The sequence below is a fragment of the Dasypus novemcinctus genome, chromosome 27 (genome assembly GCF_030445035.2).
Source record: "Dasypus novemcinctus isolate mDasNov1 chromosome 27, mDasNov1.1.hap2, whole genome shotgun sequence".
Lineage (NCBI taxonomy): Eukaryota > Metazoa > Chordata > Mammalia > Cingulata > Dasypodidae > Dasypus > Dasypus novemcinctus.
The window spans coordinates 39,886,556-39,909,747 of NC_080699.1; the positions used below are offsets into that span (position 1 = coordinate 39,886,556).

A 23,192-nucleotide genomic window follows, 5' to 3' on the forward strand; every position below is an offset into this window, starting at 1 on the left:
TCTTTGTAAACAATGACCGTGAAACGTTTCTGGAATTCGATATTACAAGTTAAAAGAGCCCAAGTTACGGATCGATGTCCATGTTATTTTGACCCTGGCACCAGATGAAAAAGGAAATCTATCACGTTTGTTTATTGTTGTTAGCATCTTTTCCTCTGTCCCTTTTTTTTTTTTTTGGCCAGCTTTCAAAGTCTTGGCTATGCTTAACAGCACTCTCTCTACTACTCAACTGGCATCCCACGCTGCAGTCAAGCGAGGGTTTTTACTGCCCCATAATCACACCGTACACATGCCTGTGTTTGGACCTTTGATCCGACAGCTACCCTCCTCTGAAACGTTCTCCCTTCTTCCGGTACATCTAACTCCCATCTCTCACTCAAGGACCAGTTTCAGTCTTTCATTCATGGATTGTACCCTGACTCCTCCATCTTTCTTGTCTTTCACTCTTCCAAGTTCCTAGAGCAATTATAAGCTAGACTTTCAAACTTAGTATGCCTCAGTAAACTGCTCTGTAGTAGCACTGTCTCCCTAATTTGACTGTAAGCTCCTAGAAAGCAGGGCTCAAGAGAAAATTCTATTGTTTCCCTCAGAGTGCAAGGCCCAGTGCTCCATTGATAGTTAGAACTCAACAGCACCCTTGAGTCTTTCCAAGTATTTTAGAGCTGGAAGGGACCTTGGAGATCACCTAGTCCTATCCCTTCATTTTGCATTTGAGGAAAATGAGGCCCACAATTTACTGACTCATCTAGTTGCAAATAAATGGTCATTTATTCCTGAACTAATCTGCATTTACTGTAGCAACCAAATCATGGTTTCTACCGGGATTTAGTAAGTACAGGTTGCAAAGAACAGCAGGTCAGGCAGACACTTAAATGACATTCTGTTATGTGAGACACAGGAAACAAACCTACCTGCAGCTCCAACTGAGCAGGCAGCATTAGAGGAGAGAAAAATAGTTACATTACCAACGGGATTGGAAGACTTCCCTTCAGTTGGTCATTACCAATCTGGAGAGAAAAGATGAAAAAAATACATAGCCCTACTTTTTAGAATGGTGTAAGAAGGGGAAAAAAATAACTAAGACTGATCTCCAAAAGCCACAGGTGCATGGCTCTTGCTTTGATACAAGGAACGCTGTATTGAAACCAGCAGCCCAGCTCATTCAAAATTACAAGTACAATGCCAGACCATGTTAGTGTATCTATGACTTCACTACATGCGTGGGCTTTCGTTTTTCCCTTCCGAAAAAAAAAATTAAATCTAATAAACATTTCTCTGAACTCAAAAAGATCAGAATGGTCAGAGCAGGAAAGACAGTAAATGAGCAGAAGAGAAAAGCAGACTGGGAAAAATGATGATGGGAAGGCATTCAGTCATGGCCTTTTGCCTTTCTGGTCTATACTTATGGTTCCCTATCCTTTTTAATATACACCCATTTCCCTTGGAAACTGATTTTAGATGTTTCAATTCCAGGATCCTCATAAAAGGCTGTTTAGCCTCAGAATTCTTAAGAGTCCTTCCAAGCGATCCCATGGCTATGAATGTTTAAACATATTTTTATATGAAGGAATGGACTAGACCTCTTTGTCAAGGTCCCTTCTAGCCTGACAGCAAATAAGCAAATGAAAAGGAACAGAAGCTCGAATAATCGTCCATCCAGAAGTTGTGAAGGCTGAGAAACGATACAGTCTCTTTCACTTCCACCTAAAGTACTAGTGAAAGGCTTTCTACTCCCAGCTGCCACAAACGTGGGCTTTATGTCATTGTTTTCAGGATGCAAATGGTCAGCACAGGCGCTTATCCCACAAAACCCTATTTTTCCATGTGCATCCCCTGCTGTCCCTAACCCAGATTCAAATTCTGTCTGTAAAATGATGAGAGAAATGGCACGAGAACTGCAAGCCCCGGGAGCCTGCAGCAGCACGGCTGCCAGCCAGGACGCATGGCACAGAACGAGACGTGGGCTCCGTTCCCAACCCTCGGGCTCGACTTCAAGACTCCCTGCGCGTGTGGCTCTCTCCACCACATCCCCTTGCACTGACAAGTAACGACACTGTCCGGTCTCCCCTCGGCAACTGTAGGAACCAGATTTAGTTGCTCAAGATTCACTTGAGAGCTAGGAAGTTCTTGGCACAGAAGTGCCTGGCTTAAGAGAGAAGCAACTGTGACACCCAAAGGCACTAATTTCTGCATTCCCCATCGGCGAGTTTAGGGATCCGGAGAGCCAGCCCAGGAGCTGCCCAAAGCCAGGCTTCTGTGTCACTGCTGCATGGACCACATCTAGGACCAGCCACCCCTGCCTGCCACAGACACAAAGGCACTGAGAGGTAACGCTGGCTTCCCAAATGAGGGGCGGAGCGCGTGGCAGCCTCGATGAGGGTTCCAGGGTGGAGCGTGAGCAGGCTGGAGCACACGCACCCCGGGCCGGCGGCGGGAGAGCGAGGGCTGCCCACTTACTCGGATGCGCTTGGCTCGGCGCATGTCGTCGGCCGTCAAGGAGCTCTGGGGGGGCCCCACGCTCTCCTCGTGCTGCGGCTGCAGGTGCAGCGGGTGGGGTTCCGGCTCGTGCTCCAAGGCAGCCGGGGCCTCCTGGGGCAGCGGCGGCAGCGGGAGGGCGGCCGGCTCCGGCTGCTCCAGCCCGTTCAGTGCGGCTGGCTCGGGCTCCTCGAACTGCTCCTTGCTGGAAAAATGCAGCAAGTCCTGGAATTGCAAATCATACGACCGGCAATTACTTGCCTAACGAATACACAGGGAGATTCGTGCTTGAAGGCCTGGCGGTGAGAATTTACAACGGCTGCCTGTTTTTAACTAACTTCAGAAGGCTCAGGAAAAAAACAGTCTCCTTTTGGGAGAGATGATCGATAAATGTGCACACAAAAACGATGAGCGCTTCCGGTCCACTTTGTAAGGAAAAGTCTGTGGTAGGAAATGCTCCTGGATTATCAATATGGTTTTCCGTTGTTTAAACAAATTAAACCTAAAGCCCCTCGACAAAATTTCTGTCCAATTTGAAATCTTTAGGGCAGCAACTTTGGGTTTCTGAGGCAAGTAGTATCAGAAAATACTTTTTTTTTTTGCCTTTTTTAAAACACTCTTTAATTAACAGGCAGCCGAGCCCTTAGTTCACAGGACTGTCCATTCATATTTAAACATAGTAACAGTTCCTTTCTGTCCTCTAAGCGCACATGAAGATGCAGCTCGTTCCCATGCCCCACGTACCTGCGTCCCGTCGTCACACTTGTCTCCATTCTCACTGGTGATTTCCAAGCGGATAAATTTGGGGGGACGCCCTGGCCGTCGACCAGGGCCAAATCGCCTCTTGCCTCGTCCCCTTCCTCTGCCTCGTGTTCTGAGGACAAGAGAGCGGGTTACAAACAGTCATAGTATTCACGTGATTTCTCTCTCACGGCATAACAAATATTTCCCTAAATGGTCCTAAGTGACCCCAGATAGCTTGATATCCTCCAACTTTACCACTTGCCCTGATTCTTTCCTCTAATGGAAACCATCATTTTGCTACTATATGCTTTCTTAATTTATCTTTTTCCTCTGTGTAACTCAAAGTGATGTCTTAAATTATTAAGAAGAAAAGAGTTATAAAAATTCACAGCACTGACAACACTTTGCTCCCAAAAATTCTGAAAGCACAAACACATCGCTGAGATAATGTGAGAAAAGCAGACAGGATGCAACTTGTGAAACTTTCCAGTACCTTCCTATGGGATAGCTTCTCAGACAAAATTCTGTGTTTCCTCCCCTCTTTTGCCCTTGCCTCACCTTACTTCCTATTCCTTCCAAGAAATGTAGTTATAGTCAAAAGAACTTTCTTGTTGTCCTATCAGCTTCTGGAAGGTCAGAACAAAATTTTTACTTCAACTACCTCATAATGTGCCTCAGCTTAAACACCCCTAATACATTTTATTCCCTTTTAAAGGGTTTTCTAACATATAAAATTCCTTAATAAAAGGCACTCAGAAAGCATGTCATGAAAACCTCTTTTAGAAGATATGTGTGTGTATGTGTGTGTCATGCTTTATTCTTCCACTTGTCCATATAACAATTTAACAAAAAGTATATACTTTATCCAGGAACTGCTGAAAGATTCTGTATTATGGAAATTTCTGAACCTAAGCAAATGTAGCAAATAGCATAATGAGTCCAGTGTATCCATTACCCAATTTCATTGTCAATCTTTTTCCATCTATATCCCCACAACTTGCCCACATGCATACCCATTAGAAAGCCCAGATATCATTTCAACTGTAAATATCTCAGTCTGTATCTCCAAAACATAAGGACTCTTTTTAAATAAATATATATATAAAACTACAATACTATTATCGCATCTTTTAAAAAGTTACATGAGACAGTTTTTACCCATGGGGCCAGTAGGAGCAGCAGACATATAAACCAAAAATCACAATAGAATATAAGAAGTGCTCTAACAGCATGGTGAACAGAGTTTAGGGGCAGCCTACAGGAAAGGGAGAGACACCTTAACTTTGTTTTCCAACCTGCTTCAATACTGACAACCTTGGTCACACCCGACCTTGTCATCATCAATAAATGCAGAACTCAGGTGCCCCAGTTCTGTGCCCTCCCTCTCCTAACCTTCCAGCTCACTCCCTCAGGCCCCAGACTCAGCGTGCCCTCCCGCTCCCGAGCACCTCCAACCCAATCCTCCTGCCACTGCTCCCAGCCCCCCTACACACCACCCACCTTGATGTTTTCTCTCCTTCTGCACCTTAAACACCATGATCAATCATTATCACCACCTCCTGGTATATGCCCTCCATGCCCACCCCCACCATTGCTTTGTGATTTTTTTTTTTTAAGATTTACGTATTTATTAATTTTTTCCTCCCCTCCCCTCTTGCTGTCTGCTCTCTGCGTCCATTTGCTGTGCGTTCTTCTGTGGCTGCTTGTCTTCTCTTCAGGCATCTGGGAACCGATCCTGGGACCTTCCAGAGTGGGAGAGAGGTGCTCAATCTCATGCGCCACCTCAGCTCCCTGGTCTGCTGCATCTCTTATTGTCTCTCCTCTGTGTCTCTTTGTTGCGTCACCTTGCTGCACCAGCTCTCGGCTCCAGCCAGCTCTCTGCTCGAGCCAGTGTGCCACACGGGCCAGCACTCCTGCAGGGGCCAGCTCTCCGCTCTGGCCAGCTCAACACCACCAGGAGGCCCCAGGAACCAAACATTTTACCTCCCGTATGGTAGACGGGAGCCCAATTGCTTGAAGCCACATCCACTTCCCTGCTTCGTCATTCTTACTCTGTTGTACGCACTGGGCGAAACCACCACCCGCCCGACCCAGTTCTCTGCACCTGCTGCCCCACACCCTGTGGCTGGGCCCGGCTGGAGGGCACCATGCTAGTGCTCTCACATTCACTCCAGGCCCGTGTGCCTTGAGCGGCTCTTCAGGCCGCAGGCCAACATGCTGTGCCTTTCCAGATGCCATTTCGCATCATCTCTTCTCTCCTCAAACGCGGTCAGAGCGGGTCCCGCTGGCCCTGCCGATTCCAGAGCCCTTCATTCCTCGCCTGGACTGCTCCTACCGCTGGTGACGGCACTCCCTGATTGCACTCGGGCTCCAGTACAAGCTGACGTGACACTTTCATTTTATCCAGAGTGATCTTTTCAAAGCCTGATCGACTTTGCAATACTCCCTGATCAGAACCTTCTAAAGACACTCCCTCACCCGTAGAAGAAAATCCAAAATTTCTTACCATCGCCAGAAGGCCCTCCTGGCCCTGCCTGCTCCATCCTGGCTGACTCTCCCCTCACCTATCTTTTTTATATTTTGGAGTTAAGCATATGGTTTCATTTGGTAAAGGAATATCACTGCTGAAAAATGTGAAAATTGTAGATGCAGATTAATTCAAAGGTGCACGCTCTCTCAAGGACCCCGATATCATGCCCTAACCATGACTGAAGTGATCAACACGCAACTATGTGATCATACCTAACACCATCGATGGTACACCTTGGATGAATGGCATGCTTTATTAATATGCATCAATAAAATGGATTTGTTTTTTTAAAAAAACAAAATCTCAATTCCAGACTCTCTAGGTAAGGAAGACTCAACTAAGGCAAAAGGGTCCCCTGTTACGCTGGAAAGAAGATAAACAGTACATGAGCAACATGGAAAAAGAAGAGGCAACGGCAGCCTGACATTGCCCTCTGCAGCCCACTTGCTCACCTGTCTACACAGACGCACACTTACACACACTCGTCAGTTTACAGACAACCCAGAAATGCTTCTGGACCTTTACAATTTAAATCGGTGAACCTTCCCCCATGTATACCTGCTAAACACATCTAGTTTCTCATCATGCGAGTTGAGGTGCTGCTGCAGCTGCTCCGAGCTCACAAATCGCCGGTTACATTCATAGCAGGGCCAGTTCTTCTCCTGCTCTCGAAGAACTGCAGCCACAGGAGAGAGATCAAAAACAGCTGATGATCAGGGCCACCCAAATGCCCAGGGTCCCCCCATTTCCCACCCTCGCTGCAGCCCGAAGGGCCCACCACACCACAGCAACAGAGAGCTGCTCTGCCACAAAATCAAAGGCGGAAGTTTGACAGAAAGGTGGTTTTTCAGATTTTTTTCTGATCTCTCCATGCGAGGCATCAAAGGAACAAATACCTTCAACCACCCTCTCTCACACACATGTAAACATGCACACACACAACCTCACCGCAATGCAAAGACAGGGAGTGCTGCAGTGCAAACCTACATCCAAATAACCCAGGGGTGCAAAACACACTGTTTCATAGCCAAGGGCATATTTTATCCCAAATAACTTAAAAATCAATGCCCACTATTACCACTTTAGCAAAATGTTCAGAAGTACCTACTAAAGTCAAATAAATGCCCACGCTCTGACCCAGTAATTCCACGCCTCGATGTACAGCCAACATCACAGTGGCACTCTTCACAACAGCCAAAGGCTGGAGACCACCCAAATTTCCATCTACTGTAAAATTGATAAGTCACGATGTCTTCAAACAATGGAAGACCAAACAGCCATGAGGATGGGCAGATTCCAGCTATGCACAACAATGTGGATGAATCTCACAAACGTAAGGCTACACAGAAAAGGACACATGACAAAAATGGACACATCATACAATTCCAATTATGGAAGGTTCAGGAACAGGCATATCTGATCTGTGGTCTTAGAAGTCAGGAGAAAGGTCACACTTCTGGGTGGGTAAGGATTGGAAGAGGGCACCAGGAGGCTTTCTAGAACACTGGCCATGTTCTGTTTCTGTGGGTGCGAGTTACATGGGTGTGTTTGCTTTGTGACAATTCGCTGAGTCGTATACTTGGGATCTGTGCGCTTTTCTGTCTGTCGGCTATATTTCAATGACATTTATATTAAAAACAAAGTCAGTGGGGGAGCGGATGTAGCTCAAGTGGTTGAGCACCTGCTTCCCATGTACGAGATTCCCAAGTTCAATCTCCGGTACCTCCTAAAAAATAGGAAGTTAACAATGCCCTGCTAAGTCCTCTGAGGTGATTAAATTTCAATAGGGATCAGCTTCTACTTTAATATTTGGAGGTTTTCATTGTATTAAATAACTATTTTCCAGTACCCATGAAAGAAATGTAAATACGTCGTCATAATTTGATTCTAGAATTAGATGGAAATGTGAAGCTCTAAAAATCCTACTGGAAGATCTTCTGAAATATATTGAGGAAGAAAAATCAGAGGATGCATGAAGATGCAATATGAACAATTTAGCATTCACATAGAAAATGGAAAATATAAAAGCCCACCCACCTTTCCTTTCTTCTTCAGAAATGTCATGAATTTTCTGATTCACGAACTCCGCATAGGATGCAGCATACCACACCTGCAAGAACCAAGTGCGCTGTCAAGAACCAAGGGCCACTGCCAGGTGCTCTTTGCACATTTAATCACCCATCAGGAAAAGTTCACTTGCCGAGACATTGCCTGTTATCATTTGCCTTTTTTGAAAAAAAATTTTGTCATTAGAACAACTTCACAGGAGATTATATTCAGTCTCTCCGTCGGAATAGAACACAGCCTCTTCTGATTTTTTTTGTCTGTACTTAAACACCGGTTTTCATATACTTGCCACCATAATTGCTTCCATCCCCAACGGGCGGACAAAACCACTCTCCACTTTCCAATGCCCACAGGCTCCCGGAGTGCTCCTCCTTCCAGCGCGGCTGGCTGCTCTGCTCCGTCTCCTGGGGCCGGCCTTCTTCCTCTCCCTTGCTTCTGAGCACTGGTGCTCCTCAAGGCTTTGTCCAGGGCCTTCTTACTTTTCCCGAGGGTGACACATCAATTTCCACCCTACTCCATGCTAATGACTCCCCACCCAGATTAGTATCTCCGTCCCAGACCCTTCTCTCCATCCCCTCTAAGTTCATCCTACTGCCCAACTGGGTTTTTTTCCCCATAAAATTTTATTTTATTTATTTTTAAAGAAGTTTTAGATTTACAGAAAAAATACACAGAAAGTTGAGAGTTTCCGTATACCCCCCCCCACACACACACACAGTTTCCGCTACTATTAACATCTTACATTAGTGTGCTACATTTGTTACAATTGATGAACCAATATTGAAGCATTGCTACTAGCCAAAGTCTGTAGTTTACCTTATGGATTACTTTGTGCTACAGTTTTATAGGCTTTGACAAATGTATGATGTCATGTATGCATCTTTGCAGTTTATACAGAACAGTTTCAGTGCCCTAAAAATGCCCTGTGCTCTACCTATCTGTGCCCCCCTCCCCCTCTGAACCCCTGGCAACAATTATATCAATGTTACAAGTTACTCCATTAACACAAGATAATAAATGCAATAACAATAAATCTGCCTTGGTCCGTGGTTATACGACCCATTTGTTCCTTCGTCAGTCTCGGGGGATTTGGGATGATGTCTGCTCTGACTGCTTCATCACCGGAAGCTTTTGACGCGCCACTCAAACAGCTCGATCTAACGATATCTAGAGGCTTCGCCACCGCCACCCCTCTCTATCTTCCCAGCTCAGCAAATACCCTACCTTGCACCTAGGTTTCAAACTTGAAGCTGAAAAGGCATCTGATTTCTCAATTTTCTTCTGCAGTCCTTTAACCAGAACTGTTGATGCTGCAGCCTAAATAAACCTCAGCTATTCCGCTCTGCAGCCGGGCTGGCATGACTTCTTGCCTGGATTGCTGCATGCCCTTCCAACCAGCCGCCCCTTTTCTACTCTTACTCCCTCCAGCCCATTCCCCACACAGGGGCCAGAGTGACCTTTCTTTTTTGGGGGGTGTGGGGGGGTGGCTATGTGCCAATATAACTTTATTTGCATGTAAATAGGCTGCCGGGGTTTGACTCTAGGGCCTTAGTCCTCCAATCTCTAGAGCTGTGCTGTCCAACAGGGCAGCCACTAGCCACAGGTGCCCATTTATTTATTCATTTAAAATAAGTAAACTTTATTTCAAATTCAAAAAATAAAATAATAGACAAAACACAGCTTAACAAATGATGGAAGCATCACTGTAAAAAATTCTTTCCAGGCACATTTACCTCAACCAATTCTAAAAACAAACTCATTGTTCCTCCAGTGTTCAGAAAGACACACTGATAAACACAGATTGGTTAAGTGACATGACCAGGGTCTCCTTGTTAATGAAGTAAATGAAGTAAAAAAAAGAAAAGGCTTGGGAAGCAGACTTGGCCCAGTGGTTAGGGCGTCGTCTACCACATGGGAGGTCTGTGGTTCAAACCCCGGGCCTCCTTGACCCGTGTGGAGCTGGCCCATGTGCAGTGCTGATGCGCGCAAGGAGTGCTGTGCCACGCAGGGGTGTCCCCACGTAGGAGAGCCCCATACGCAAGAAGTGCACCCCGTAAGGAGAGCCGCCCAGCGCGAAAAAAGTGCAGCCTGCCCAGGAATGGCGCTGCACACACAGAGAGCTGACACAGCAAGATGACACAACAAAAAAAAGAAACACAGATTCCCGTGCCGCTGACAACAGTAGAAGCAGACAAAAAGAAGAAGACGCAGCAAATGGACACAGAGAACAGACAACTGGGGTGGGGGGAGGGAAGGGGAGAGAAATAAATAAAATAAATCTTTAAAAAAAAAGGCTTAATCATATTCCTATCTCATAAAACTAAGCCCCATTTTCTTTTTTTTTAACCTTTAGCATTGATATAGTACCTCCTTTGCTTTTGCTACAAAAATGCTACATTATTGCTAACTATAGTCTGTAAATTATAACAGTTGTATTTTTCCCATGTATCACCATATTAATGCCTTGTAAAACATTCCTGTATTTATATTAGTAACCAAAATCCTTTTCCACTACCAAAATCACTGTGTTATACAGTTCCTAGATTATATCCTCTAGCTGTCTTTCAATTAACAATTCAATTAACAGAGCGATCTTAGAACACAATCAGCTTTTGTCCGTTCCACGTTTGCAGCCCGGCAGTGGCTACATATCATCTCTTCGGCAAGGCCTTCTCTGTCCGCCGTATCTAAATTGGTCCCTTTCCTGTTAATTTGCTCCTTTGACATCATTTACACTTTTCACAGATCTTCCCACTATTTGATGTTATTTGTTCTTTAATATCTTTCTGTCTACTTCCCTCTAAAATACAGATTCCCTGAACACAAGGAAGGGGTCTGTCTTTTCTTAGTGTCCGAAACATGGTAGGAGCTCAATATCTCAATCACCAAACGAACAAACCATCTATAATTTTTATGGGACATTATTTTAAATACATGGAAATATTTATAAAGAGAAACTTCATTTTCACCTGTGGAATAATGTTCTCTGGAGTCTGGGTTGGGTCATTTACCTAACTTTGGCCCTGCGGCTGATTTTTAGGTGAGTTAGCATTCTGCTGTTTTAATGCTACCCTACGTCACGACGTGTATTATTTTTTCCTATTTTAGCCTCTCTGAGGTCAGAGCGTGTCTCAGTCAACGGCGCTCTGCGCTTGCTGCCAGGAGGTGGCTGTCGCTGTCGGCTCCGTGCTCCTGCACCAACTTGGTCGAGTTATTTGGGCTGTTCTCCCCTCGTTCAGCTCTAGGGCCCCTGGCTCTCCATGAGTCATCAACACTTGCCAGGCAATACCCGTGAAGGCAAAAGAAACTGCCCCCCTCAGAACAAATAAATGTCAAAGCCATGAGAGGCTGGTGTATTCAACCCTGAGGTATCAGACATCCACTTGTTGGAAACTTCCTACTGCCTTGGACCCAAACCACTTAGCTGTCAAGGACTGGTGACGGAACTGGGGGGAAAGACAAATGGGAGTTCAGTCAAATGGAAAAATGCAGCATCAAAACTTGCAGAAAGTTCATCCGTAGCTTGGAAAATATGTCCCAAGGCAATGGTGAAGCCGTTGTTTTAAAAATACTGCACCATCATCGACACTCTTGATGACACAGAGGATGACACTAGATAGGCAAGCACAAACACCAATGATGAAGTAAACGGGGATTCAGTAAAAATTAAAAAAAGAGAAAAAAGTCAGACTGAACATAAAGCTGTTTCTCCCAATCTGGTTTTTTTTTAAAGATTTATTTCTCTCCTGTTCCCGCCCCCCAGTTGTCTGTTCTCTATGTTTATTTGCTGCATCTTCTTTCTCCCAATCTGTTTTATATTTTGTTTTGCCTATCTGTGCCTTTTTACACATGCATGAGTGAGACATGATTTCAAAATTAAGTTTATTAAGACTAATGAAATATAAAACAGCCTTTCTTCTTGGGAAAAAAGGCACTATAATCTAGTTTACCTTGTATATTTTTTCCATAATGGTGCATTTTTCAAATCATCAGTGTCTTAGATTCAATAAAGCATGGCATTACAAAACTGATATGACCAGTACTATCCAAGGACATTTTTTGGTATATATTGCCAGAAATACTCTAAAAAATATTGGAATTCTATAGTGAATAACCCTATTTTTTAAAACCCTCATATTCACTGAGCTGTATCCATTTATTTTTGCTAATTTATATTAACAAGAATAGTATCATAATCATTTAAAGTTTTTTTAAAATTATCAATGCTGAAATTGAAGGAAAAAAAACATAATTCTTTTCCATTTGTTTCCTTCTCTAAGTAAAATCTATTCCCAGCATTTGTCCATTTGTCCATCTCACTGTAGGAAGGTCAGAGCTGAACAACTCTCCTTCTGCTTATTTACTTGGACCTTTTAACATGAATTACAAAATTTCCCTCATTCGTTTGTTTCCTTTTAGCTCTGTTGTTTGGCTCTTCATTATACTGAACAATTATATATATATATATATATATTTTTTTTTTTTTTAGGAATACCAGGGACTGAACTCAGGACCTCACACATGGGAAGCAGGCGCTCAACCACTGAGCTACATTCACTCCCCAATGAGAGTTGGGTTTTTTGTTTGTTTGCTTGCTTGTTTTTAGGAGGTCCTGGGGATCAAAACTGGGACCTCATACATGGGAAGAAGGTGCTCAACCAGTTGAGCTACATGCACTCCCCTAAACAGTTATATTCTTATTTAATTCTCTCTGTATGTCTTTACCTCTACAGTTCTATTGCTTTAAAATAAGAAATAATCTTCCCTCCACAGTTAGGAAATACTGACTTCAGTTTTTTTCTTACTCAGAATTTTTTTGGGAAAGATGGTGTGAGGTACAAATCTCCTTTTACATATTTTCTTCAGGGTTTATGGATTATCTAGCTGATGGTTTCAGAGACAAAGGTTTGTATAGCTTTTGAATAAAATCCAGGTCTTCGTTCTCCCCAGAGAGAGGTCTCTACTTCTAACACACGTTCAGAGGCTGTGCAATTTGGTATTCATGTACTGATATAGTCATTACTCACCTATTTTTCTTTTATATCAAGAAGTTATAGAGTATTTTCACCCCCCTCTTTTATCCATGTTCCTAAGATAGCTTAAAAAAGAAGTGATTCACCTAAAAGAATTTTCACTTAAATTCACATGTAGAATTTTCATTATGTCATCAAGAGTTAATATTTAAACAAATTCCAACAGTCATCCTCCAAAATTATATCCCTGAAACCAGAAGTCAGAACACAGAATTCTTTGAGTAGAACAGAGTATTCAGAGGAAGGAAAAAAACTGTACCCCTACATTTGAGTTCTCTTTTACCAAAGCTTCTGTTTCCCAGCTAATTCTTCTTCACGGTGTGTATATGTTAAGTGACCCCATCTTTAATCGCTCCATACAAATATCAGTCTGCTCCCCAAACAATTTCTTCCTTATCCCTGGGCTGCATGCCCTTGACCTTGGACAAGCACAGAAGCCATATACTTTTCATTCTCTCTTATTTATGGGATCAGTACGGGTGAACAGCACATGGTAGATGCTCAATAAGTAAATGAATTACACGGAAGAATCCCACTTCAGGAAGACACTGGGAAAAGCCCTAAACCACCACGCTTCCCCGCAAATGGCACCAGGGACCCAGCACTGTACCTTCAGCTCCTGCTTGGGCTCCACGTTCTTTATGGTCGTGTAATACACATGGTGGCCATACTGGTAGGCCACCAGGTTCTGCTCCAGGTGATTCTGGGCTGGGCGTACAAACATCATCCAGTTACAAAGAGTCTCGTCAGACAGCTCAAACCACAGGTCTTCATGCAAGTCCCTGTCTTTCCTGTCCCCTTTATCAAGAGAAACCTGCAACCAAAGAGAAAAGTGAAAAGCCACACCAAAAACAAAACGAACACCTTCAACGTGATAGGCATAATGTCATACTCTACAAAAGACTGCTCCTTGAATTAGCCACACAGCCTGACTCTCCCCTTTGTATCCAGAAAGATGCTGGGCTTTTGACTTATAAAATACAGAAAGGAAAATGGTATTTTCTGAAGCCTTGACTGTAGAAAAATTACCTGGCAAAATCTAAAAGTGGATGATTTAATCGTACAGCTTCAGTTGACGTCCCCAAAATTAACAATCATTTAAAAAATTATATAAATAGGTCAGAAAATGCAAGCAAACATACTCTCCAACTCACTACAACTTGCATTTATTTATGTGTAGCCTTGGGAGGGGTATTTCTCTTAACGTAGTAATAGTCTTTCTTGGAGATCTTGAGCACGCCACCTAAGAAAACCTCCCCATGACAGCAGCTGATGTCTCAAAGAACATATCCCAAATGCTGTCCCCTCCCCAATGCCCATTCTTAATCCTCCAGAGTGGTTCTCTGGAAAGCAGATAGCAGAGAGGGTTGGATGGAAGCCAGAGGATCAGATGTACAGAATGGAGATGAGATTTATATATTTCATCATATGGTGAATTATTCCATAACTAAAGACTCAACCCAACAGACTTGTCAATAATGTCATCAAAAAGTGGAAACATTCCTGAAAACATTGCTGGTACATAGGAGACTCCGCTGAGTCTACACAATTCTCTTTGTATTACGGTCAGAATTGAGTTTTTTTTAAAAGGCATAAAGGTTCACACAGTCAGCCCTCGAAGGATTTACATTATTCATTGAATGCCTCAGGGGACTGACCTGACAAGCTCCATTTTACTGGTTAGAGAGAAAACGTTTCCATTTAAGATGAGTTAAGCACAGAGAGAAAAATGTCGAAATGAGAGAGTGGGAAAAGAAGCATCCCTTTGAAACAAGCTGAAGAAGGAGAGCATCGATTACCTTTAGATGAATGTAACAGTCTTTCAGCTCGGACTCCCTGACGAGGGGTCCCTCCACGGGGCCAAACTGGGTGCGCTTGGGAATGCGCCTCTTGGAGAAGACGCCCCCGAGGAAGCGGTCTATGTAGAGGACCAGCGGGAGGCTCGCTCTGGCCCGGGTGAGCACCGGCCGGTTGGGGATGGGATGCAAGGGCCCGTGCTTTGGGCACACTGACGAGTGGGCATTGTTGCACTCCTCACACCCTGCGAACGAGAGGAAAGCCTGAGCAGCTGTCCAGCTCCTCGGTGCCACTGGATCTAAGACAAAAGTCCTAACCTGAAAATTCCCCAGGTCTAAGTCTCCAAAGCCAAAATCCAACAAACTCCGACAACTGCACTAGCTTTTTTTTTTTAAAAGATTTATTTTATTATTTATTTCTCTCCCCTCCACTCCTGCTGTGTGCTCTCTGTGTCCATTCGCTGTGTGTTCTTCTGCGTCCACTTGTATTATCAGGTGGCACTAGGGATCTGTGTCTTTTTGTTGCGTCATCTTGCTGCATCAGCTCTCCGTGTGTGCGGCGCTGCTCCTGGGCGGACTATGCTTCTTTTCATGCGGGGTGGCTCTCCTTGTGGGGCACGCTCCTTGCGCTTGGGGCTCCCCTATGCGGGGGACACCCCTGCATGGCGTGGCAGCACTGCACGTGGACCAGCTCACCACACGAGTCAGGAGGCCCTGGGGATCGAACCCTGGACCCTCCACATGGTAGGCGGACACTCTATCAGTTGAGCCACATCCGCTTTCCTGCACTATCTATTAGATTATAATCCATCAGCTTTCATAGGCCAACAAAATCTTGTAATCACTGCTCCCACCCCAACCCCTGCCAAAAAGAAGATGCAGGCAGTGACTTATTTCTCAGGCAGAATAGTAATTAGGATAGTAGCCAGTACATTTACAAATCAATTATATCATATCTAAACAGAAAAAAAGAGTTCATTAGGCTAAACTATTTGCTAAATCTGGTGAGACAAAATGGGTGAATTTTAGAGTATGTAAATTATATCTTGATAAAGTTCTTTAAAAAAAAAATACCCACAAGATGGTTCAGAGGTCAATTTCGTCAAAGGAAGTGACAAGTTTCACTGTCTGGGCACATCTAACCCCCAAGATGTGCACGGTTTGAGGCTCTGCCGCAACCTGCCTGGCGGTAACGCGGCAATGAGTGACTGCAGCACTGCGGTGGCACGATGAGCGCCCCCGGGGTGGCATGATGAGTCCAGCACGGAGAGGGCATGTACCGTCACCTCTCCTAGGGGTGACCGGTTAGCGTTACCCACGCTCTCTCTCTCTTTCCCAGAAGCAATCCTTTGTAATCTAACTGCCAGATGTGTGGAGCCACAAAACAAAGCAGAGAAACGTTTCTGGACCACTTAGAGACTGGACTCATGACCAGGGACGAAAACCAGTCATGCTTTCCCCAACGCCAACGGTGTGATGACCGGGTTCAGGAAACAGGTGGTTCCTGTTTCTACAAATTCTCACAAAGTAGAGGGGTCCTGGGCAGTCATATTGATAAAGTGGCTGCATGTGCTTTGGAAACATATCAATCCAAGGAGAAAACAAACAAGGCAGGTCTCTCCCGGGGGAGGGTGGCTGGACACCGGCTCCGTGCCGACCGGGCTTCCACCACCACACAGCAGGTCCCGGGAGCAGCACGTGGGCACCACAAGTGCGGGCAGGAACCCACAGTTCAGCCCCCGGAAGCAGAACTCCCAGAGCCGGCAGCGCAGAGGCAGGGACGCGTCGGCTGACCGTGGGCACGCCGGGGCCAGACCGCCTGACCGAGTGGCACCCTGAACGGGTCCTTCGGGAACCCACCTAACCCTTCCTGGGGGTGAGGGGGAGCGCAGCAGTGAGTTACCAAGCGGACGGCGCTAGGGCCTGGAACAGAATGAGCGTTTTTGAGGGTGGTCGTGGAGTGGGGTAAAGCCAAGTCGCTGAAACGGAAGTGGCCTGGACAGGCAGGAATGGGCCCACTCCCCACCGTGGTTAGGGGCTCCAGCTCGGGTGTTTAGGGACCTAGGCCGGTGCACCAGCCGCGGGAGGCATCGCTGGGATGCTGGGCAGGCGACCTGAGCTCTCCAGAGCTGCAGTCCCTCATCAGTGATGCTGGAATAAAGTCACGGCACCCGCTTCGATGCGTTACAAGAGCAAGTGGCGACGCGTGCAAAGCACGTACACGGCCTCCAGCACACGAGGGGCACTCAAAGACGTGCATGTGTCCATGCACACACACACAGCAGCTAGTGCCCCTGGGGTGCAAGCGCCCCTCACTTACACAAGTCGTGAGGATCAAAGGGCCGAGGTGGGTCTGGCTCCCACTCATCCAGGTCCGTGTCCTCGCCGTCCTCCTCCTCCTCCTCCTCCGAGTCCTCGTCCTCGTCCTCGTCCTCCTCCTCCTTGGCCTCCAGCCTGCCGATGGGGTTCTGCAGGGGCGCTAAGGGGTCAGACCCGTCCACGCTCTCGATGGAAGGCAGCACCTGGCTCTGCACCGGTAAGGAGGCCTAGACAGAGGTCAAGCCACAGGTCAGCGCAGGAGGCCTCGGGCGGCTGGTGGGCCGCTCCCCGCGGGGCACTGGGGTGGGCGAGCCTTCTCCGAGGCCCTGCACGGGGGGACTTCCGGCCAGCGGAGGCGAGAACTGGCTCCGTTCCCCGCTGTCTAGACTGCGGCGGGCTCTGAGGCCCCTGCCCGCCCTCCTCCCCTGGGTCTCGCACCTGGGCCACCTGGGAAGGCTGCAGGGTGCTCCCGCCTCTGGGCCAGGGGGAGATTCAAAGCACACAAGCCCCTGCCCACGCGAAGGGATGCTCGTCCCAGCTCCTCGTCCACAACCAAACCCGGGGTCAGCCGTGCAGGCCGCTTGAGAGGCCTGCCCAGAGAGCTCGGTTATGTCAGGAGCTTTCACACCCTCCCGGGCATGTAACATCACCCGCTTGGACACCCAAACCGAATTTGGGTGGGGGTCCCTCCTGCCTCTGCAGAGGGGCCACAATGCAGGGTATGAAGTGCTTTGACCTGTCTGTAACCGAGCCACTTTAAAAACTAAACGCCTGGGGGAAGTGGCTGCGGCTCACTCGGCTCGGCTCCTGTCTACCATATGGGAGGCCCGGAGTTCGTGTCCCGGGGCCTCCTGGTGAAGGCAGGTTCCCCTGTGCGCCATGGAGAGCCGACTCAGCAAGGTGACACAACAAAAAAGGGAGACAAGCAAAAACACAGAAGAGCGTGCAGCGAATGGACACAGAGAGCAGACAGCAAGCAAGCCACCAGGGGGTGGGGAATAAATAAAAATAAATGAATGAATGAATGAATAAATAAATAAATAAATACAGACACAGAAGAGTGCACAGTGAATGGACACAGAGAGCAGACAGCAAAAAGCAAGCCGCGGGGGGGTGGGATAAAAAAAGCTAACCACCTGGGGCAGCACAAGGCTGGTAAAACGAAATGGTTAACAGCTCTTCCTTTTAAACATTCCCAGGAGGCTAAGGTTTTTCGTGTATTTAATCATACTGAAGTTTAGTCTCTTGGGTCAGACACTGTGCGGAAGCTACTGTTCCACATACACTGACAGAAAACAAATGGAAGCTTAGGAAGTTCTCTCAGCTCCTAAGTAAGTGCCATAGAGTGCGATACTCCTCCAGACTCTTTTGACCCGGTCTTAGGCCTACAGCCTGAGGAGTGCTGCAGCCTCCCTCCCTTCTTCGGTACCTTCCCGCCTGGTGTGTTCCCCCCAGAATGCGCTCTCCTCACCACTCGCTGCCCCCCACCTTGTGGGTCTCTCAGCTCCAGCCCTCCTGACTCTCCTCTGGTCCAGGCTCCTGTAGCACCGCAAGGCGCAGAATTCTACGGTGCAGCATCGTTCAGCCTCTGCTTAGACACCTCACCACCAGAAACTACTGCCTCACCAGGCAGCCCTGCCACGTCGACATCTCCTTCCACAAACCCAAGACCGAAAGGCCCGAGCCGCTCACTCGCTTCCCGCGGGGCCAGGTTTGCCCATCGCTCACTGCCTTCCTGCCTTCCCGTGTGCCTCAGGAGGCCCCTGCTTTTATGAGCACGGCGGCGGGCGGCACTGGCGTTCCCGACAGCCTGTCCCCCACTGCCCTACTGGACTTGCAGAGAGGACCCTGGCAGCCGGGACGCAGATGTCGCTACAGTGATAGAGCTTCGACCAACCATATGGGAGGACCCGGGTTCAATCCCTAGGGCCTCCTGGTGAAAAAGAAGAAGAGAAAGGGTGCCTGTGTGGTGAGCCAGTGCCTGTGCGAGTGCCTGCACATGTACCCGCGTGGTGAGCCAGTGCCCGTGTGGTGAGCCAGCGCCTGCGTGGAGAGCCAGTGCCCGCATGAGTGAGTCGCGCAGCAAGATGATGACACAAGAAAAGAGACACAAGGGAGAGTCAAGGTGAAGCGCAGCAGAGACCAGGAACTGAGGTGGCACAATTGACAGGGAACCTCTCTCCACATCAGAGGTCTCCAGGATCGAATCCTGGTGGATCCTAGAGGAGAGAAAATGAGAAGACAAGACAACACAGACAGCAAAAAAACAGAAGGGCAGGAAGAGGGGAAGGGGGGAATAAATAAATAAATCTTAAAAAAAAAACAAAAAACCTAGCACCACTACTGAGCTTAGCTTCTTTATCTGTAAAATGGGCACAAAAATATATACCTCCTAGGTTATTGTGAGGATTAAATGAAACCATGTGTCTATAAGGTTGGTAGTAGGGTGTCTGGCACTTAATACATGCAAAGATTAAAAACAGTAGATATTATTATTATTATTATAAATGATCTGAGGACCGAGATGACATCATACACTTCCTCTGTAACCTTAAACGATGGCCGGGCATAGAGTAGTATTCGCTGAGGATTAGTTTGTTGAAACATATCTGGCCCTTCGGGAAATGACATCAAACCCGGCATTTAAAGAAAATCGCGGCTGCTGCTCACAGTGGTGCATCTCAATCTAAGCACTTCTTAGACTCTATAAAGGAACAGTACTGATGCTTGATCCCACATACAGAACCACCTGCCATGGCCACTTAATGCCACTGTCTACCGTGTGAAAACACTCGGGCTCCAGAGAGCAGGCAGGCTTTGTTCCATCAAGGAAGACACGTTGAATTCCGCACATGCTCGTTTAACCCAGGCATCCACACTTTTGCAGGATATTCCGTCTCTGTAACTCAGAGCCTTTTAGAGAGTTGTATGTGGGAGGACAAAATTCTGGGAGATGCTCTGCTTCAGCTTCATTAAGAACAGAATAAAACGCTACTGAGGGTGAGGATTCCTGGCAAGTCAACTGCTCTTGCTACCTCCCTTTCCACAAGCTCCCGAGATACTGCAGTGAAGCTACCTGAATCCCACTCGCCAGCTCGGAGCACAGTTTGCAGCGTGGCTCTTTATTTTAAACCTGCTTCAAGTTTATGCCAGCCTTAGTGATAAGTGTTATCACACATTGAACAAATCAAAGCACACATGCGCCTCTCCTCCTCATCAATTCTTTATGTCTCTGCAGGGCCAAACTGGGAAAGAACACATTCAGCCATTCAGAGTTACTCTTATGAAGCAGCAATGTATTTTCCCCCAACAGATGCTGCTAGAAAAGACTCCGGTTAGGCCAGGTTACTGCTGGCTTCTGGCCATGATATTAAAATAGTACTGACAACCTCCTCCCTGGGTGATGGAACTCTCCTAAAAGCTAAGGAAGGACTTAAACACTTCAGCTTCATCGTGAAGGACTCACGCTAAAGCAGCTGTTGATGATATACCAGAAGCACGCCAACGGCTGTGGGAAAAGAAGGAAGAGGGCTGATGATAATCATTTCTATGTAAGAATTGTGCCTTTCGAGACAGCAGAGTTGGCACACGTCGTAAGGCATGCATTACAAATTTGTTTCATGACAAATTAATTCAAATTTAACTGACATTTACTGAGTCCTCTGCATATATTGAAATTCCTCTGTGGTCACCCAGCTCTAAGTGGCAGAGATGAAAGTCCAATTCTAGCTCTGCCTGGCTTTTTCCACTACATCACAACTGCCCCTGTGGGATTAAGTCTATTCAAGGCAGGTAAGAGAGAAGGTAAACATCACTACACCTGGAATACCAGAGCAACGAGCTAATCACACACGTGCTCCTGAGATCAGAGCCAGGCAACAAGAGGGTGCTGTGAGCCAGTGTGACCTATAAGGATAAGAAACAAAAACATCTGAATCCTGTGCACTTTGTCACGGACAATAAAACACACACACAAAAGAAAAAGAATGTGTTAGACTTTATGGCATACTTTCTCCTTCCCACTTAATACTAACTCTGTAATTATCTCTGAAGCTATATAATGTGCTTCGGGATACAATTTATCTGAGCAGTGAAATAGGAAACGACCCTGGACAGCAGCAAACACAACAGAATGCTTCTTGATTCCTACTGAGACCAATTATCAGGGCAGCATATTTTCTTCTCAGCGTGTGGGGAGTCACACATGTTCATTTTCAGAAACAAAGAGGAGACTGTACTTCCATGTCGGAGAGCAACGACGCCATCCCAAAGGATGAGGAGATGCATGTGTGAAAAATGGCATCACTAGGACTTTGCCATCGCTAAAAGCAACTGAAAAGAGGACCCTTTTGCCAAAGCCATGGAAAAAATAAGAAGGGGCCGGAAGCTGTGTGAAAGCCTCACTCCAACTTTCTATCCAGAATTTATCCAGGTCACTGAATAAACTGGCAATCACTGAAGTGTTATAGCCAGAAATAAAACTGTGATGGTTACTTTCTTCCAAAGGAAACTGCAATAAAGAGACATGCTAAGTCAGTAGGTATACAGCTCTGTAATACCATGGCTCATAAGAGAGATTTGATACAACTTTCCTTTTGTATCAAACATGAAACCAGCAGATTGCTTGTGGAGACTGGAGAAGACAAAGGACACTTGGAGGTGTAAATAGCAACAAAACTTACAAAAAACTCTGCCTGGGAGTGGCTGTGGCTCAAGAAGTTGGGCACCCACCTCCCACATGGGAGGTCCCAGGTTTGGTTCCCAGTGTCTCCTGAAAAAACAAAACCAAACAACAAGCAAAACAAATGAAAAAACCAACTCAGGGAAGCCACTGTGGCTCAGTGGTTGAGCACCTGCTTCCCATATATGAGATCCGGGGTTCACTCCCAGACCTGGTCCCTCAAAAAAACAAAAAAGAAAAGACTACAACCTTTTTTTTTTTTTTAATTTTAAACTAACTCTGCCTTAATGTTAAAATAACAAAATACCATTTTGCCTGTCAGAGTGGCAAAAATTAACAAGAATGTAAATACCAATGTGGGAAGGGTGTGTGGAAATGGGCATTCTTATATATTGCTGGTGGGAATCTAAATTTTTTAGGATGTGAAAAGCAATCTAGAAAGTCTCATCAAAATAGTTTTCCCATTTAAAATGACAAATTTCAAACATATATTAGAGAGACTAGTATACTAAACTTCATAGACCTATAACCCTGTTTCAATGATGACCATTACATCATTCTCCCACCTACTCTCTCCTTCACAAGATAATTTAGATAATTTTAAAGCAAAGCTCAGACATTATACATTTTCATCTGTAAACTGTATATATCTCTTTTAAAAAGGATTTTTACATTTTATATATTATCATACCTAAAATATTAACAATCCATTAATATCAAATATCCAAGCAATGTTACAATTTCCCCAACCGTCCCATAATTTTTTTACACTTGGCTTTGTTCACATCAGGATCTAAACAAGGTCCACACGCTGCACCCAGTGGATGTCTGAGACGCCACCTTGCATCTTAAATTCACTTTCCTCTTCTTTTCCCTTCTCATTATTTGTGGAATAATCTTCCCTTGGGAGTTTCTCACTTTCTGGATTTTGCCAATTGCATCCTTGTCCCATTTTGTTCACTGTACTTTCTATAAACTGGCAGTTGAATCTGAAGACTCGATCAGATTCGGGTTCAGTTTTCAGGGTAAGACTATTTCCTATGTGATCTAATGCCATAGGAAGCACAACACATCAGGAGGCCCACAATGAGTGGTTCTCATTCTTTTAGTGGTATTAACAGTCCAAGGATTGTTATTCCTTGAGCCATCTCATATAAGGTTCTTCATCAGCTCTTTCCTAGTGTTTTCAGGCTGCATTTGATGGCCATTGATTGCCTAGATCCACAATTTCATTAGCTGTTGAAGAATAATGATATTCCAAACCTATCATTCCCACCTTATTTGTTATAATGCTTCCCTGAAAAAAACAAATTCCCCATCAAGTATTTGGTTACCTGAATACATTCAGGGAGGAAAGGTAAAAAAATGCTTCATTTCTTCCCTTGAATAACCAGTTTTGAGAATAATGAGGTGGTCCTGCAGCATCCTCAAAAAGTAACCAATGGGTTATTATTTTTCAATATTAGTATGAACCTGTGAACTTTAAATACATTTAATGTATTTCCATCTACCATAGATATTATTCTTTTTCTGGCTCAAACTATCCT

The 23,192-nt window shown here is 45.7% G+C and overlaps 1 protein-coding gene across 1 annotated transcript in view; it reads right to left on the bottom strand.

Moving 5' to 3' along the window:
• PRDM10 (PR/SET domain 10) overlaps window positions 1-23,192 on the bottom strand; it is a 126,858-nt gene that overhangs the window by 31,994 nt on the left and 71,672 nt on the right. The window contains 7 exon segments of the mRNA XM_058289420.1: window positions 2,458-2,700; window positions 3,220-3,349; window positions 6,308-6,425; window positions 7,787-7,859; window positions 13,460-13,663; window positions 14,649-14,890; window positions 16,966-17,191. Of these exon segments, the coding sequence (XP_058145403.1) occupies window positions 2,458-2,700; window positions 3,220-3,349; window positions 6,308-6,425; window positions 7,787-7,859; window positions 13,460-13,663; window positions 14,649-14,890; window positions 16,966-17,191 (1,236 nt within the window).